General features: G+C 40.4%; 1 protein-coding gene across 1 annotated transcript; it reads right to left on the bottom strand.

Moving 5' to 3' along the window:
* Positions 1–4441: 4441 nt before the first annotated feature.
* Positions 4442–5851, bottom strand: LOC308631606 (sperm motility kinase-like; the record flags this gene model as incomplete). Its single annotated transcript, XM_081262991.1, has 1 exon — positions 4442–5851. One exon carries the CDS (start codon positions 5849–5851, stop codon positions 4442–4444), a length of 1410 nt encoding a protein of 469 aa, XP_081119117.1.
* Between the last annotated feature and the right edge of the window lie 10132 nt (positions 5852–15983).

Below are 15983 nucleotides of genomic sequence, written 5' to 3'. Positions count from 1 at the left end.
ATCATGAGTTCAAAGCCAGCCTCAGTACAGTGAGACTCTGTCCCTAAATACAGTGAAGGGCTGGGGATATGGCTCAGGGGTTGAGTGCCGCTGAATTCAATCCCTGATACCAAAAAAAAAACAAAAACAAAAACAAAAAAAAACCTCACAATGTCACAATGGCTCTTTGTGAGGTCAGAGCCAGACAACCACCCAGTGGTTATCTCATTATGGGCCTCCAGGGCCTTTCTCACTTTCATAATATGAATAAGAAAGAACTCTGAAAGGGCTTTTGTTTCAGTGGGTTTTGGAGACTGATATTTTCTTGTTTAGAATTTAAAATCTGTAGGATACTTCAGTGGTCTTTTCATTTTGAGTCTGAAAATCTGTAATCACTTTGTGGCTTTGGAAAATCTCATCACGTCTACACTCAAGTTTGTTTCTTTACTGCTCTGAACTGAGCAGCTTTCCTCCCCTGGGCCCTTACCCCATGATGGACTACCTGTCCTTGGGCAGAGCAATGGAGTCAGCCATCTAGGAACCACAGCGCATAATAAATAAGAGCCCAGTGAGTTGGCCCCCACTAGATGTGCCCTGTGTGAGGGGAGTGGTCCATGTTGCATTGAAGAACATTAGATAGGGACTAAGATCTTGATAAAGGCAGAAAGATCCCTGGTAAAACAAATTCATGACAATTATAAAAGCTAGCGCTACTTTTCTTTTCTACAAGGGTGAGAATAGCGTATCAGATCACCCCAATTTTATTTCATGGTATTGAATAAATGCCATATGTAACACTGTAACATTAGTAACTGTGGAAGGGTTGGAGAGCCATGTCTGTACATTGCTATGGATTCAGGCCAGAGTAGCATCTATTTCTCATGTTAAATGAAACTTCTGTGAGAGTCTCTTTCTTAGCCTTACCAGGCTTCTTTAGAAAATAAGGTGTGTGGGTGCCAAGACCTTGAGTCAGGGCTCAGAGATCTTGGGACTTGAGATCCACTGGCACTTGGGAGTTGAAGAAGTCACAGTGTAGGATGACAGGATTCTAATGGCACCCTATATCCTGTCCAGCAGGACATCAAAGCAACTCAGAGTAAACCAGAGTTGCGTCCTGGTTCAGCTGGTGTACACACCTGGGACTGAGTACCAGAGGTGGTGCATCCTGCCTGCCCTGCCAGAAACTGGGAGCCTGAGTATCCTGTAGGCTGTCAGCTGTAGCCAGTCAGCATCTGGATTCACATCACCTCATCCACTGGCCCCAAATGTCCTACGATGTAAGAAGAAAAGGATGAAACAAGCATCTTCCCTCCCATAGTGTCACCCAGCAGCCACTGGGAGATCCAGCTGTAGTCTTCTTTAAGTGTTCATTTCTCAGGATACAGCAGGACCTTCAACTAAGCTTGGTAATAATCATTATACTTTTTTGAGCCCTTATTATGTCTTACACACTAGAAAGGATATGCATTCTCTATTTGAAACAACATAACAATCCCAAACTTAAGTATCAAGCATCCCAAACATTAGTACTGCTAAATATTATTCATTGGTTTTATACAGTGACAAATAAGTTTGAAAAATGCTGATCATCAATTCAGTGATATAAATGGTAATTCTACAAAAAGGGAATCCATGTAAAATTTTCCAACCTTAGTCTTAGGGCAACTTGGAGTAACTTGGTATTTTAAGGAACACAAAATTAAAGCTTGAGGAGATGGTATTTAAGTGAGTCAACAGACAATATGTCATGGTGGAACTCATGCCACTATCTTTGAAAATGGAAACTCATGATATACAGGGATGGCCAATGATTTCTTAAGGTAGCTCTGTTTATTCTCATAAGAGTGGCATCTACTTTAAAACTCTCCAAAGAAGGCTGTGATGATGTCATATGAGCAAGGAGCTTCATCTGCTTCTCACTCCAAGTCACATGTGCAAAGTAGAAAGATGCCAAATCACTGGGAGGTTCCCAGGCTGCCCCTCTGCTGTGTCCACATTCCCCAAGAATGTGAAAGGCTCTTTCCAGAGTGCAACACTGCATGGGGCCAAGGACCAAAGCCACTAGGTATATTGACACTCCAGAATCCATACAAACTGCAACCCAAACCTTGTTCTGTTTTTATAAATTTGCATCCTAAAGACACCCTTCTTTCCTTTTCTCCTTCTTATATCATCAAAATATTTCAGTCACATTTACACATCTTTTATACAACTTCATATTCATTTCAACCAATGGCTTTGAAAATATTTCACATCTTCTTAACTCTCTAGTGAGATTAAAATTTACCATATGTTTAGGACTTGGGACAGATCAGGAAGGAACTTTCTTATCATAGTGTAAAGTTTGCCTTAGTTAAATACAACACTATCCTAAAGCTGGGCCTTATTTTGAAAATGGTATAATCATAAGTTATTATGTATTCATTAAATTATATATTCATAAACATGTATGGGATGGTGGCAAGCCTGGGTCTGAGAATTATCCAACTTACAACTTAAAAGTTGAAACTTTAGCCCTCTCTGAGGGACCTACTACAGCTCATATTCACATTTGTGAAAGTGAAGCACAGGAGGTTAAATCAGGAATTATAGCTCACACAGCCTGGCTTCCAGAGTCTTCAGTGTTAACAAGAAATTCTCAGCAAACAAACTAGTAAAATTGTCATTTGTATGATCATGGTCTTCATAAGCAAACAACATTATCAACTGAAATAGTAATTGGTCCATGCTAGGGCTGCTTTCTGACCAACTCTTCAGGACATCCTTGGAATCATTTCACTCTGGACAAAATTTGTTAAATTTGTTAACGGAGCCAGGTTATTATAAGACTAAAGTTTTAAAAAATTGAACTATGAAACTTGGAGTTATTTTAAATGCTCCCATCCCCCAAAATTGTGATAGTAGAAGCAAATGTCACTCCATTTTGGTTTATGACTTCAAATGTGACTCCATTTTGGTTTATGACTTCATCCTGTAAAACGCCAAGTAGAAGAGTCATGACTGGGGCAAGATGTTCTTTTCCTTTTGCTATAGAAATCTTTAAGAACACGGAACTACCTAATGGGACATTGTTTCTGTAACTAGGGGTGACTGGGCTGTGATTGGTTAGGCTTCCCTCCACTTGACAGCACTGTCCTGCTTCTGTAACCTGGCTTGCTTGCATTGGCTAGACCCGCTGAACATCCCTTTTGTGGTTTTCAGGCTTATAAGGAGTGCCCATGCTATTGTTCTTGTCAGCCGCCCCCGGTGTCAGCTGCCACCAGTGTGCTTCAATAAAGGCTTGATTCGATTATACATGAGTGGTCTAGAAGTCAGTGTATGAAACCCTGGGACGAAACTTTAACAAAATAAAATTATTATCACAGCTATAATTGGCATCTTGAAAGCAATTTTCTGGATAAACTTGGTTGAAGAAAAATGTTATATTACCATATTTATTCAAATATAATATTTATTCAAATACGATAATATGGTAATAACATGGTTAAAACAGCATGATAGAGTACTAAAGTAAAAGTAGTTTTTGTTATCAATTTCTGACCACTAAAGGTCTGACCACTAAAGGTAAGCTACAGAGATGGCATTAAAAGAGTGTCCACAGATCTCAAGATGTGAAATCTCAGGGATGTATTTACATAAAAGCAAAGTGCACCCATCTCCACTCCCCAAATCTCAGGCATTCACTCTCCATGACCTTCAGCTGCCACCAGGAGGGATTGTCAGGTGAGGAGGCTGCAGGGCAGTGGTAAGGCACCCAGCCACTGCGACAGGCGGGCTTCACTGCACATGGGATTATGGAGATGAAGTCACAGACTTCTTAAACAGCTGCAACCCACTGTCCCCACACTCTTCAGGCTTGAAGACGATGAAAAGCCGAGGAAAAGATCTGGTCAAAGTGACCAGCTCAAAGTGAATCAAGTCTACACTGTCTCAAGGGGAGCATCTCCATCTATACTCCATCAAGGGGAGCAAGTCCCAATTTACATTGGCTTAAGGCAAGTGACTCCCCATCTACCCTGGCTCAAGTTGAGCGACTATATAATGAGTACTAGAGGGAGGCACTGTGGTCCAGGCCTTGGAGAGGATAGCTACTGGGCTCTGGCTCTAGTCCTTAGGCCTTTCTCTAAAAAAAACAAAACCCGCAATGTTTTAAATCTTTGAAACAATTTATTATACAATGTTAAAAAAAAAAGAAAATGAAAATAAATTTCTCCCAAAGCATGGAAGAAAGGACAAAGAGCAGGGCCGGGGGAAGGAAGTGTCCCAGGGAAAAGTCTCTGATGTGTTCCACAGAGAAAAGTCTCTTACGATGTGACTTCACAGGTGGGGGCAGAGGAGTCTTCTGGTGGATGCAGATGCGCTCCTGCCTGGATCTGGGTGGAGAAGCCTGAGCCCGTCAACACACCTCACTTACACACCATGATGTCAGCAGCCGCACAGCTTAGCATCTTCCTGCTGTCCATCAGTTCTGTCTGTCTGGGCTGGGCGTTTCCACGGGAACCACTCTCTTTCTGGAGAGTGGCCCACGGAAGCAGGGTATGCAGCATAGCTGCCGGAGGCATTTGGCGATCCTCCTCCTCACCCTCTTCCAACCCCGGATTCTGTCTGGGGGTTGCCTTGTGGAGGTCTCTTGGGAGGGTGAGGGGCTGGGCACTGGGTCAGGCTGGGAGGCTAGGCTAGGAGGCAGTGTGTCCTTGAGGAAGCGGAGTGTGATGGTGGGCATGCTGGCACTTCTAGCAGGCTGCTGCTGCTGCTCACAGGGCAAGGGAAGGGCAGGCTCACTGGGAAACTTCTTGTGGCAGCTCCAGGGAGGATCCTTAGGGCCTGGGTAATGCTTGGGCTTCACCTGGGCTGTGGAGGCCTCCCCTTGGGTGCTCTGGTGCTGGAGGATGCGGTAAGTGGCCATTGCATCATTGAATTTCCTTCTCACCACGGACACCCAGGTGTTATAGTGGTCATAACCCATGTTGATCATAGTTTTCAAGATTGTGAGGTCCGGGAGTTTGGGGAGTACCTCACAAGAAGGACTGGGTGAAGCTTCCTCACCCTGGGTCAGCCATGGGTGCCCCATTACCTGGTCTATGGTGGGCCTCTGCTTGGGGTCCACTTTGAGTATCTCATGGATGAGGCTCTTGGCTTCCTTGGAGACATGTGAAGGAATGATGTACCTTCCCAACTTGATGAGTTTCTTCAGCTTATTATCAGTGCTTGCCTCAAATGGCCATATCCCTGTGAGCATTGCATAGAGGACCACACCCAAGCTCCAGATGTCTGCCGGGGGGCCCTCGTATTCTTGATGACAGATAATTTCAGGGGGAACATAGAGGAGAGTGCCAAAGAATTGATTCAGCTTCTTTCCAGCTGTGACTCTGGTGCTCAGGCCAAAGTCAATGAGCTTCACATTGCGTTCGTCATCCACCATCACGTTCTCCGGCTTCAGGTCCAGGTGCACGATGCCCTTCTGGTGGCAGTACTGCACAGCCTGCCCGATCTGCCTAAACAGTCTGCGGGCCTCCTCCTCCTCCATGCCAGTGTCTGGGATGAAATCCCAAAGCTCTCCCCCACCTGCGTGCTCCATGATGAGGTAGACGTATTTCTTGGTCTCCATGACCTGAAAGAGGTGGATCACGTTTGGGTGGTCCAAATCCGCCATCATCTCTGGTTCAGATAGCAAGGTGAATTTCGTGGCTACTTTTGCCAAGACCTTCACTGCAACCTCTGTCCCAGTAAGAAGATGGCGGGCAAGTTTCAAATGGGCGAAGCCCCCTTCCCCAATGTCCTGCAGGACCATATAATGGTCCGTGAAGGCAGGCTCAGAGCAAGAGCTCTGCTCCTGCAGCGCTACTCTGATCTGACTACACTGATCTGTCATCCTAAACAGGAACAAGGATGCTAGCTAAACTAAAAAAAAATAATAAACCAAAACAAAAAACCAAAACAAAAAACCAGAAAATGAAAGCAAAGAAAACAAAAGGGAGAAAAAAAAAACCCAAATCAAAAAACCCAATATCCAAAGACCACAACCAGCCACCAACCACCAACCACCAACCACCAACCACCAACCACCACCAAACGCTCTAACTATCTGGGAGTCCAACAGGTCACCACCAAGAGCTTCCTGTACTTATGGACAAAAAACCCAGCCACGGCCACTCTCTTATATACCCGCAGTTTGAGATCACCTCACAGTGTCTCCTTGTGAGGTCAGAGGCAGAAATGACTCAGGCACACCCAGGCATAACCCCCAGGGGTCATCTCACTTTTGGGCCTCCAGGACCTTTCCAACTTTCATAATAACTTTCCAACTTTCATAATAGAACAAGAAAGGACCCTGGGAGGTTTTTTGCTTCAGTGGGTTTTGGAGACTGATATTTACTTGTTCAGAATTTAAAATTTGTACGATATTCAGTGGTCTTTTCAGTTTGAGTCTGAAAATCTGTAATCACTTTGTGGCTTTGAATGGCCTCATTATATCTATGCTCAAGATTTCTGCTTTTTATTGCTCTGGACTGAGCATCTTTCCTCCACTGGGCCCTTACTCCATGATGGACTACCTGTCCTTGGGCAGAGCAATGGAGTCAGCCATCAAGGAACTGAGAACTCTGGAACTGTTAGCCCCACAGAATCTTCTCCTCCAAGTTGTTCTTGTTGGATATTTTGGTCAAAGAGACAAGAGAGATCATTAAAACATAGCCATACATCACTGCACAGCTTGATAAATGAAATTGTGTGTGTGTGTGTGTGTGTGTGTGTGTGTGTGCCCACACTTGTGCAGTTCTGGGAAGTGAACCAGGTTCTTGCACATACTGGAGAAGCTCTTGTAATGTGCACATCCCATCCCTGGGGTTGGGGCTTTCTGGCCTAACCAGCTCTCAATCCTGTTACACTGAGGCTGAACTGAATACAGGAATTTTGGAGGGATACCTACATTCAAACCAGAGCACATGATAAACCAGAACCCATGGAATTGGTCCCCACTAGATGTGTCCTGTGTGAGGGGAATCCTTCATGTTGCACTGAAGGACTAATATTAGATAGGAACTCACATCTTGATGGAGACAGAAAGAAACCTGGTAAAATAAATTTGTGACAATTATTAAAAAAAGCTAGTGCTATTTTTGTTTTCTACAAGACATAAGAGAATAATATGAAAGCACCCCAGTTTTCTTCTATAGTATCAAATAAATAGCATACATAACACTGTAACATGAATGAATGAGGGAGAGGTGTAGAAGAGGTACAGAAGCCTCATCTGTATACTACTGAAGTCATGTTGCTAAAGATTCACACCAGAGTGGCATCTCTTTCTCATGTTAAATGGAACCCCCATGGGAAACACAAGGAAGTCCTTGTAGAGCATACCCAACATGAGAGGTTAGGTAATTGAAATGTTTCACCACTATCATGAACTAAATAGGAGGAAAGATAATCAAATAATGAAGCAAGGCATATTAAATAAAAGCTTGTGATGTTCTTCTTATAAGGACACAAGACATGCTGACCCAAGGGTCCATCCTTTTGTCCTTATAAGGACAAAATCCACAGCAAACCAAAGGCCTTGTACTGATCTCCTTATAAGGACACATGGCATTCTAAACCAGGGCCCCTCCATGATCTCCTTATAAGGGCACAAGTCAAGGTGATCCAGGGCCCCACCTTGATCTCCTTAAAAGGGCACAAACCAAGTTGAACCAAGACCCCACCCTGATCTCCTTTTATGACACAAACCATACTGAACCAAGAGCCCCATCCTGATCTCTAGACACAGAAAGACCCCTCCAGAGAAACCCAGAGCTGGTGCCCCTGGTAATGGGGGTGCCTGGCCCCTTATAGAGTCAGCCATCAAGGAACTGAGACCTCTGGAACTGTTAGCCCCACAAGGTTTAAGGTTTCCTTTATTCTCAAGCCTACATGAATAAAAGGCAGAAAAAGACCAAAGGTCAGGGAAGGGCCATCCAGGAGTGACATGTATCATCCATCTTTTCTGTGAGAAATCAGATCTCTAGCCAGCCCATCATCCCTGGAATGTGTTGGCAACAAGGTGGCAAGAAAACTGTACCTCCTCTCCTGAATTCAGTCCTTATCATGGATTAAGCCAATTTTGAGAGAGGAATCCTTGGTTCTGGCTGGACCAGTGGCAGGGAACCTGCAGAACATTCTGAACATTAATAGAACCTAAGCTCTCTTCAGGCAAAGCAGTTGGGCACAGAATAACAGGCCGCCACTGGGCAAGCATGCTGAGAGCAGTGACCCACACCAAACCTCCATCTACCCCACAGCACTCCTTCTCCTTAGGATCTCATCCACTGGCCTCATGCTTCTTCCAGAGTTTCACAGTTTTTTGGACTCAAATTGTTTGGTACATGTTGTTTGGGGCTAAAGGACACTTGAGAGATACTCTTCCTTAGCCTCATCAGTCACCTTTAGAAAATAAGGTGGGTGGGTGCCAAGACTTTGGCTTCATAATAACCACTGCGCCTTTTATGAGTGCTTACTATGTTTTATGCACTAGAAAGGATGTGCATTCTCTCTGAATCAACATAACAATCCTGAACTGAAGTACCAAGTATCCCAAACATTGGTACTACTAAATATCTATTGGTTTTACATGATGACAAATACTAAGTTGGGAAAATGCTGATAGTCTAAACAGTGATGGGAATTCTCCAAGAAGGGAATTCATGTAGAGTTTTTCAATCTTACTTAGTCCTAGAGCAACTTGGAGTAATTAGGTATTTTAAGGGAACACAAAACTGTGGCTTTAAAAGACCTCATTACATCTACTCTGAAGGTTTCTGCTTTGTTGCTGTCCTGAATCAAGCTGCTTTCCTCCACTGGGCCCTTACCCTATGAGGGACCACCTTCCCTTGGGCAGAGCAATGGAGTCAGCCAATGAGGAACTTAGACCCTAGAACCGTTAGCCCCAGAGAAGTTTTTTATAATGTCATGAATTTACCCATAAGATTAAGTTATCTAATGCCATCTTATTTTGTAAAACACTTTTTTTTATTGGCATAACCTCTGTGTTTAGTAGAGTTTATTTCTGTCACTGAGGGCTAAGTAATTATTCTAGCAAATGGATCAAGTCTGCCCATCTAGGACTTTAGGAAAATCTGTAAGTCTTCAATTGAGTAAAAAAAGCTTCTGACTCTTTTGATAGTTATAAGGAACTCCTAAGAATTTTTCATAGCCTCCAGTCTTACTTACTCTTGGTGGGGCTGATACAAAGGTACATCTTAAGTTACACTAAAAGACCCTATTATCTTTCCTTTTAAGTGCCCAGACATGGCTGTATTTTGGTTATAAGCTCTACTCAGGTGTTTAAGACCAAATTGTTCAAATTGATCTTATTGTTTCTACTGAGTCAGCTGAGTTTCCTCAGAGGGTCACTCTTGGAAACTTGGGAGAAGCTTTTTAGCTCCTCTGGTACCATCTGACAGGATAGGTCAGGACTTTTGACCACATGTCTTCGCTTGGAAACATTAGAGACATTTCCCTCTCTGATGACCCTCCACTTTGTAGCATGTACACTGCTTTGCTTTCTCTTCTCTAGGATTTAACCTATCCCCCTGATTGGGAGCTCATGTTTCCCAGATCTCAGAGGGCAAGAGCCAAATATTGGCTATTTTATTCTTGGCCCTTTTACTTCTTTTCCTTTTGTCTCTAAGTTTTCATTTTAAACATACAAAGCCAGTTTCACCATCTTAAAATAAGAGTACTGGGCTTCAACTTTAATGTCTATAACCTCACAGTTCTTTCCCCCTTCCTTTGAGTTGGGGCCAGTGTTAGTACTGGAAGTCAGCCTTGTATCATGTCTGTCTTATGGGTGATGGCCTATTATCTCAAATTAACTCTGGTTGTTATATTAGAAGTTGCACTTTGTAAGGCACTAGGAGGCAATAGTTTTAAAATTTACAAGAAAAATACAAATTGAAATTAACAAGAGACGATATGATTCTATACCTAACAGACCCAAAAGGGTCTACAAAGAAACTATTAGAGTTAATAAATGAATTCAGCAAAGTGGCGGGATATAAAATCAACACGCATAAATCAAATGCATTCCTGTATATCAGCGACAAATCCTCTGAAACGGAAATGAGGACAACTAGTCCATTCACAATATCCCCCCAAAAAATAAAATACCTGTGAATCAACCTAACAAAAGAGGTGAAAGACCTATACAATGAAAACTACAGAACCCTAAAAAGAGACATAGAAGAAGACCTCAGAAGATGGAAAAATATACCCTGCTCATGGATAGGCAGAACTAACATCATCAAAATGGCGATATTACCAAAAGTTCTCTATAAGTTCAATGCTATCCCAATCAAAATCCCAACAGCATTTCTTGTAGAAATAGATAAAACAATCAGGAAATTCATATGGAATAATAAAAGACCCAGAATAGCAAAAACAATGCTAAGCAGGAAGTGTGAATCAGGTGGTATAGCGATATCAGACTTCAAACTATACTACAGAGCAATAGTAACAAAAACAGCATGGTACTGGTACCAAAACAGGCAAGTGGACCAATGGTACAGAATAGAAGACACAGTAACCAATCCGCAAAACTACAACTATCTTATATTTGATAAAGGAGCTAAAAGCATGCAATGGAGGAAGGATACCATCTTCAACAAATGGTGCTGGGAAAACTGGAAATCCATTTGCATCAAAATGAAACTGAATCCCTTTCTCTCGCCATGCACAAAAGTTAACTCAAAATGGATCAAGGAGCTCGATATTAAATCAGAGACACGGCGTCTGATAGAAGAAAAAGCCGGCTATGATCTACATACTGTGGGGTCAGGCCCCAAATTCCTCAATAGGACACCCATAGCGCAAGAGTTAACAACCAGAATCAACAAATGGGACTTACTCAAACTAAAAAGTTTTCTCTCAACAAAAGAAACAATAAGAGAGATAAACAGGGAGCCTACATCCTGGGAACAAATCTTTACCCCACACACTTCAGATAGAGCCCTAATATCCAGAGTATACAAAGAACTCAAAAAATTAGATAATAAGATAACAAATAACCCAATCAACAAATGGGCCAAGGACCTGAACAGACACTTCTCAGAGGAGGACATACAATCAATCAACAAGTACATAAAAAAATGCTCAACATCGCTAGCAGTCAGAGAAATGCAAATCAAAGCCACCCTAAGATATCATCTCACTCCAGTAAGATTGGCAGCCATTAAGAAGTCCAACAACAACAAGTGCTGGTGAGGATGCGGGGAAATGGGTACACTTGTTCATTGTTGGTGGGACTGCAAAATGGTGCAGCCAATTTGGAAAGCAGTATGGAGATTTCTTGGAAAGCTGGGAATGGAACCACCATTTGACCCAGCTATTCCCCTTCTCGGTCTATTCCCTAAAGACCTAACAAGAGCATGCTACAGGGACACTGCTATATTGATGTTCATAGCAGCACAATTCACGATAGCAAGATTGTGGAACCAACCTAGAAGCCCTTCAATAGATGAATGGATTAAAAAAATGTGGCATTTATACACAATGGAGTATTACTCTGCAATAAGAAAGGACAAAATCATAGAATTTGGAGGGAAATGGATGGCATTAGAGCAGATTATGCTAAGTGAAGCTAGCCAATCCTTAAAAAACAAATGTCAAATGTCTTCTTTGATATAAGGGGAATAACCAAGGACAGGGTAGAGACGAAGAGCTGGAGAATAAGAATAACATTAAACAGGGATGATAGGCGGGAGGGAAAGTGAGAGTTAAGGGAAATTGCATGGAATTGGAAGGTGAGCCTCAGGGTTATACACAATTACATATAAGAGGAAAGGAGGAGTAGGAGAAAAATTATATAAGTGGAAGAAAGGATTTATAGTAGAGGGGATGGAGAGAGAGAAGGGGAGGGGAGGGGAGGGGAGGGGTGAGGGGACAGTGGAGAATGGGATAGACAGCAGAATACATCAGTCACTAGAAAGGCAATTTGTAAATCAATGGAAATGTAACTGATGTGACACAGCAATCTGTATATGGGGTAAAAATGGGAGTTCATAACCCACTTGAATCAATCTGTGAAATATGGTATATTAAGAACTATGTAATGTTTTGAACAACCAACAATAAAATAATAAAAAAAAGAAATTAACAAGAGTAAAAACATATTGAATTTATATAATAGCTATGAACAAGAAATATAATTTTCCATAATGATAAATCTTTACTTCAAACTTTAAAGAACACCATGTTGGTAGAATGTAATAAACCTTGTATTTTAAAGACTTTTACATGTGGAAGATATGAATACAAAGAAGCCAGTAACAGCACCACAGTTACACTGACATTCTTATATTAATAAAGTTCAATTTTTAAAGAAAAATTCAGAACCTGTAGTATAATACTCTGAAACTACAGTTGTTTAACTAGAGCTGTGCAAACCTAATTCCATTAAGACTAGTTTCTCTAAAGAATAAAATTTAGCAGATATAAGAAATTCCCTTATTGGATAAAAGCAGATTAATATTTTTGAGAAATTTTTGTTACTTTATCACATAAAGGTTTAAACTTTGGCCTTAGGAAAAGGCCTTTGACCTTAGGAAAAATCCTCCACAAACCTTCTGCAACTTACTTAGACATCCTACAACTGTTTTCCTTTAGAACATAAAAGCCTTTCTTATCTATAAACATTTCTTCTTTTCATTCTACTTCCATACTAAGATATATTTTCATACCTAGAACATTACTATATCTCTTTTCTAGCTCTTAATCCCTTTCCAAATTCACATTTTGAAATAATATTTATAAAATTTCTGAATTTAGACTAATTACTCCACTTTAATAAGATGAAATACTTTGTTTTTTTATAGTACTTTAATTGAAACCCAACTGAACCCTTTTGTACCCTTTGTATATAGAATTATACCTGATAGCATCTTAACTCAGTAACCTTGTTTTTAAAGGTTAGACACAGAAACAAAGCATTCTTAAACTTTTTTCTATTTACCAAATTTTAAATAGCAAATATTTAAAGAATTTGAGAGCCTATGAAGTCCTCAGAAAAAGGTTTTTAAGAAAAAGAAAGTTTTTACATTTGAAATATTTTCATTTTTTTTTCTCTTTTTGTGTTATATCATTAGGGAGGAACTGGTTACAAAAGCAAGCTGGTAGAGTGTGAAAGCAGATAAGAGTCCACCAAGCCAGAAGCACTTGAGTTTAAAATGGACACTTTTTCCTCTTTCTTAACTGGTTTTCCATAAGCCTTGTGTATCCTACAGGCTCTGTAATGCACACCTTAAACATAAGCCTAGGAGAGATAGAGCACTAGAAGAAACTAAGTAAAGAAAAGTGCGGTAACCATTTTTTTTTTCTTTTGTAAAACTATTCTCTTAAAGCGTGATGTAGCCTTATAGTTCATGTTTTCTCTGGAGAGCACCTTTTTTTTTTTTCTTTTTTGTTCCTTGAGCTTTAATCATTTATTCAAGCAGGGTGCCAATTGTCCAGGTCTTTAAATTTACCCCTCCCTTTTTAGGGAACTAGGGACAAGTTTCAATGACAAATTCTAAAAACTGCAACAACTGTGCCTTCTTTGATTTAAGTATAGTCTTACGCAAAGCAACATAGAGGTCCCTATTTTGGGATCCTGGCTGTCCCATATTTTACATCTGACTATATACTTGTGCTCCTTACCTTTTCCTTGACGTGCATCCTCAGGAGCTTCCCCTCATCTATATCATTGAAATTCCTCAGTGTCTGTTTACCCATATAGGCCACCAGCTGCTGTGACCTGGGTAGATAAACCCAAGAAACCAGCAAGGGGCAATTGGGGATTAAAGAAAGCACAGACACAGATATTGAGAGAAAGCTGGGAATCAGGTGGAACCCTGCATTCTGATGGAGAAAACAGTGACCCAGAACTGGACCAGCAAGTTTATTATATAGGGTCTCATAATCAGGAAGTTAACTTTAGAGGCATTGTTTTTTGTGCACTAGAAAGTTACAAGGATAGAAATATTCTTGTAGCTATTTCACTGTTGCAATGCTAGGAGCTTCCTGTGGCATCCAGGAAGCCCATTGTCCAATGTTTCTACTGAGTGGGAGGCTTGAATATTACAGCCCTGGTGAAACCTTGCTGTGCTCAGAATTCATCTATTGCCAGGAGCCTGTGATCAAGGTTGAAACTGGTAAGACACTTGTACAGAGCCTCTTTGGGTAAGAGTTGCATCACCATAGCAACTGGACATTCTGTGCCCTTGCAGCAGGTGCACCACAACCGTGAAGTAATCAGGGATCCCCAATCTCAGTCAATGCTCTCCACACATGAAGATACATACTGGAGGTCCTCAATATTGTCTTGGGTGAGAATGGACTTTGTGTCATGTGCCTTCATGTCTGTCTTTCTATTGCTTTCTACTCTGACTTTGAAGATTAAAAACATTGCCTCTAAATTGGAGATGTCTGACATTTAGACTTAGTGCACTATCTATGTCTTAGTGCACTATCTTTTTCTTTTTATTTTTTTTGAGTTTGATGCTAACTGCATTTTCAATATTTTTCTTCATTGTTTAAACTTCTGTTGAATACTAATATGGTATGTATACAAACATGAAAATGGTATATTCCTATCAGTGCATACTAATTTAAACATAGACTAAACAACTCTTTAGGAAAGAGTAAAAATAAATTATGTATAAGAGGAAAAGCTAGAATAAGCCTTATCACACTAAATACTGATAAAGAGATTTGTGTTTTAGGCTTGCAAAATATCACTATAATTCATAATTATAGTGCCCAAGAAATATGGAGAGATATAAAGTATTTGGAAAAGATTCAGAGGGGATTGTTATACTGAATTTGCAGAAAAGTAGGTAGAGGACTAATGTACAATAGCAATGGTATGTGGAGCATTAAGAGTAAGAAGACAGGGCTCACCTTAACTGCAGCTTATTGTGGAGGCATTTTTAAAGAAGAAAATAGTGTTAAAGATCCAAATTTGTAATTCCTTATTTTTAAAATATTTTTTACAATTTTAAGTTTGATGGAGGGGGTGGTGAAGCTATTATACTTAAGCTTGCTGATAGAGGGACAGAAAATACAGGCATTTAACATCTTAAATATTTTTCTAGATCTTTATATCTGTAGTTGATTTGTTAAACTCTTGAGAAAGTATGGGGATCTCTATAAACTATTGATATGTTATCTATTGCCTTATTGGTTATTTAGTAAGTGTCTGCACTTCTTTACCTTTTCTCTTTATCCACTAAGCCAATAATAAGCCATGGTTATTTTGGTTCAGGCTTAGAAGAAGAAATACCATCAATAATTATAATAATATTTCCTGCTCATTAAATGCAGGTGGAATGTCTGTACACATTGCACCTAACTAAAGGCAGAACCATTTGCTCTGAAAGCTGTATTCAAACTTCTTCTGTGGTGATATTGTCTCTGTCTGTGACTAAGACAAATTATACAGCAATTGTGTGAGACAATCTTTTGTCTTCATAGATAACTAAAATGTCTTTTACACATGAACAGATATTTTATTATCTTGTGCCTTTACACTTCAAATTAATGGTATAGTACATTACAGTTGAATTCAAGTCAAAAATTCTATACAAGTACTCTTGAATGGCATCCATACTAATACCAAAGAGTTCATCAGGATTTTTGTTATTGAAGTATATACTAAGAAAATGAACCCATGAGTGGGTCATTATTTGAAACACATTAAAGTGTTCCAACTTTAACATTTTTCTCTTCTGGACTGTGGTGTGTTATGAGAACTGGGTAATTTGGACTTATTAGATAGAGTCTTGCCCTATCATAGAACAAATTAAATAATAAAAAAGGCCATGAACATTTACAAATTGGTAGACAACCCAACCTATATGTTTTAAGAAGTTGAGGTTTAAAGGAATATTAGGTCAAAGTATTAGGTTCTCCAGAGAGATGAAAACAGTAGGATATCAATGTAGATAAAGATAGATTAATCAGAGCAGATTTATCAGGAGAACTGGCTCATATGA

The sequence above is a fragment of the Spermophilus citellus genome (genome assembly GCF_964194105.1).
Source record: "Spermophilus citellus genome assembly, chromosome: 12".
NCBI lineage: Eukaryota > Metazoa > Chordata > Mammalia > Rodentia > Sciuridae > Spermophilus > Spermophilus citellus.
Note: the sequence above shows the minus strand (reverse complement) of the source record. Positions and strands in the feature narration are given on the sequence as shown.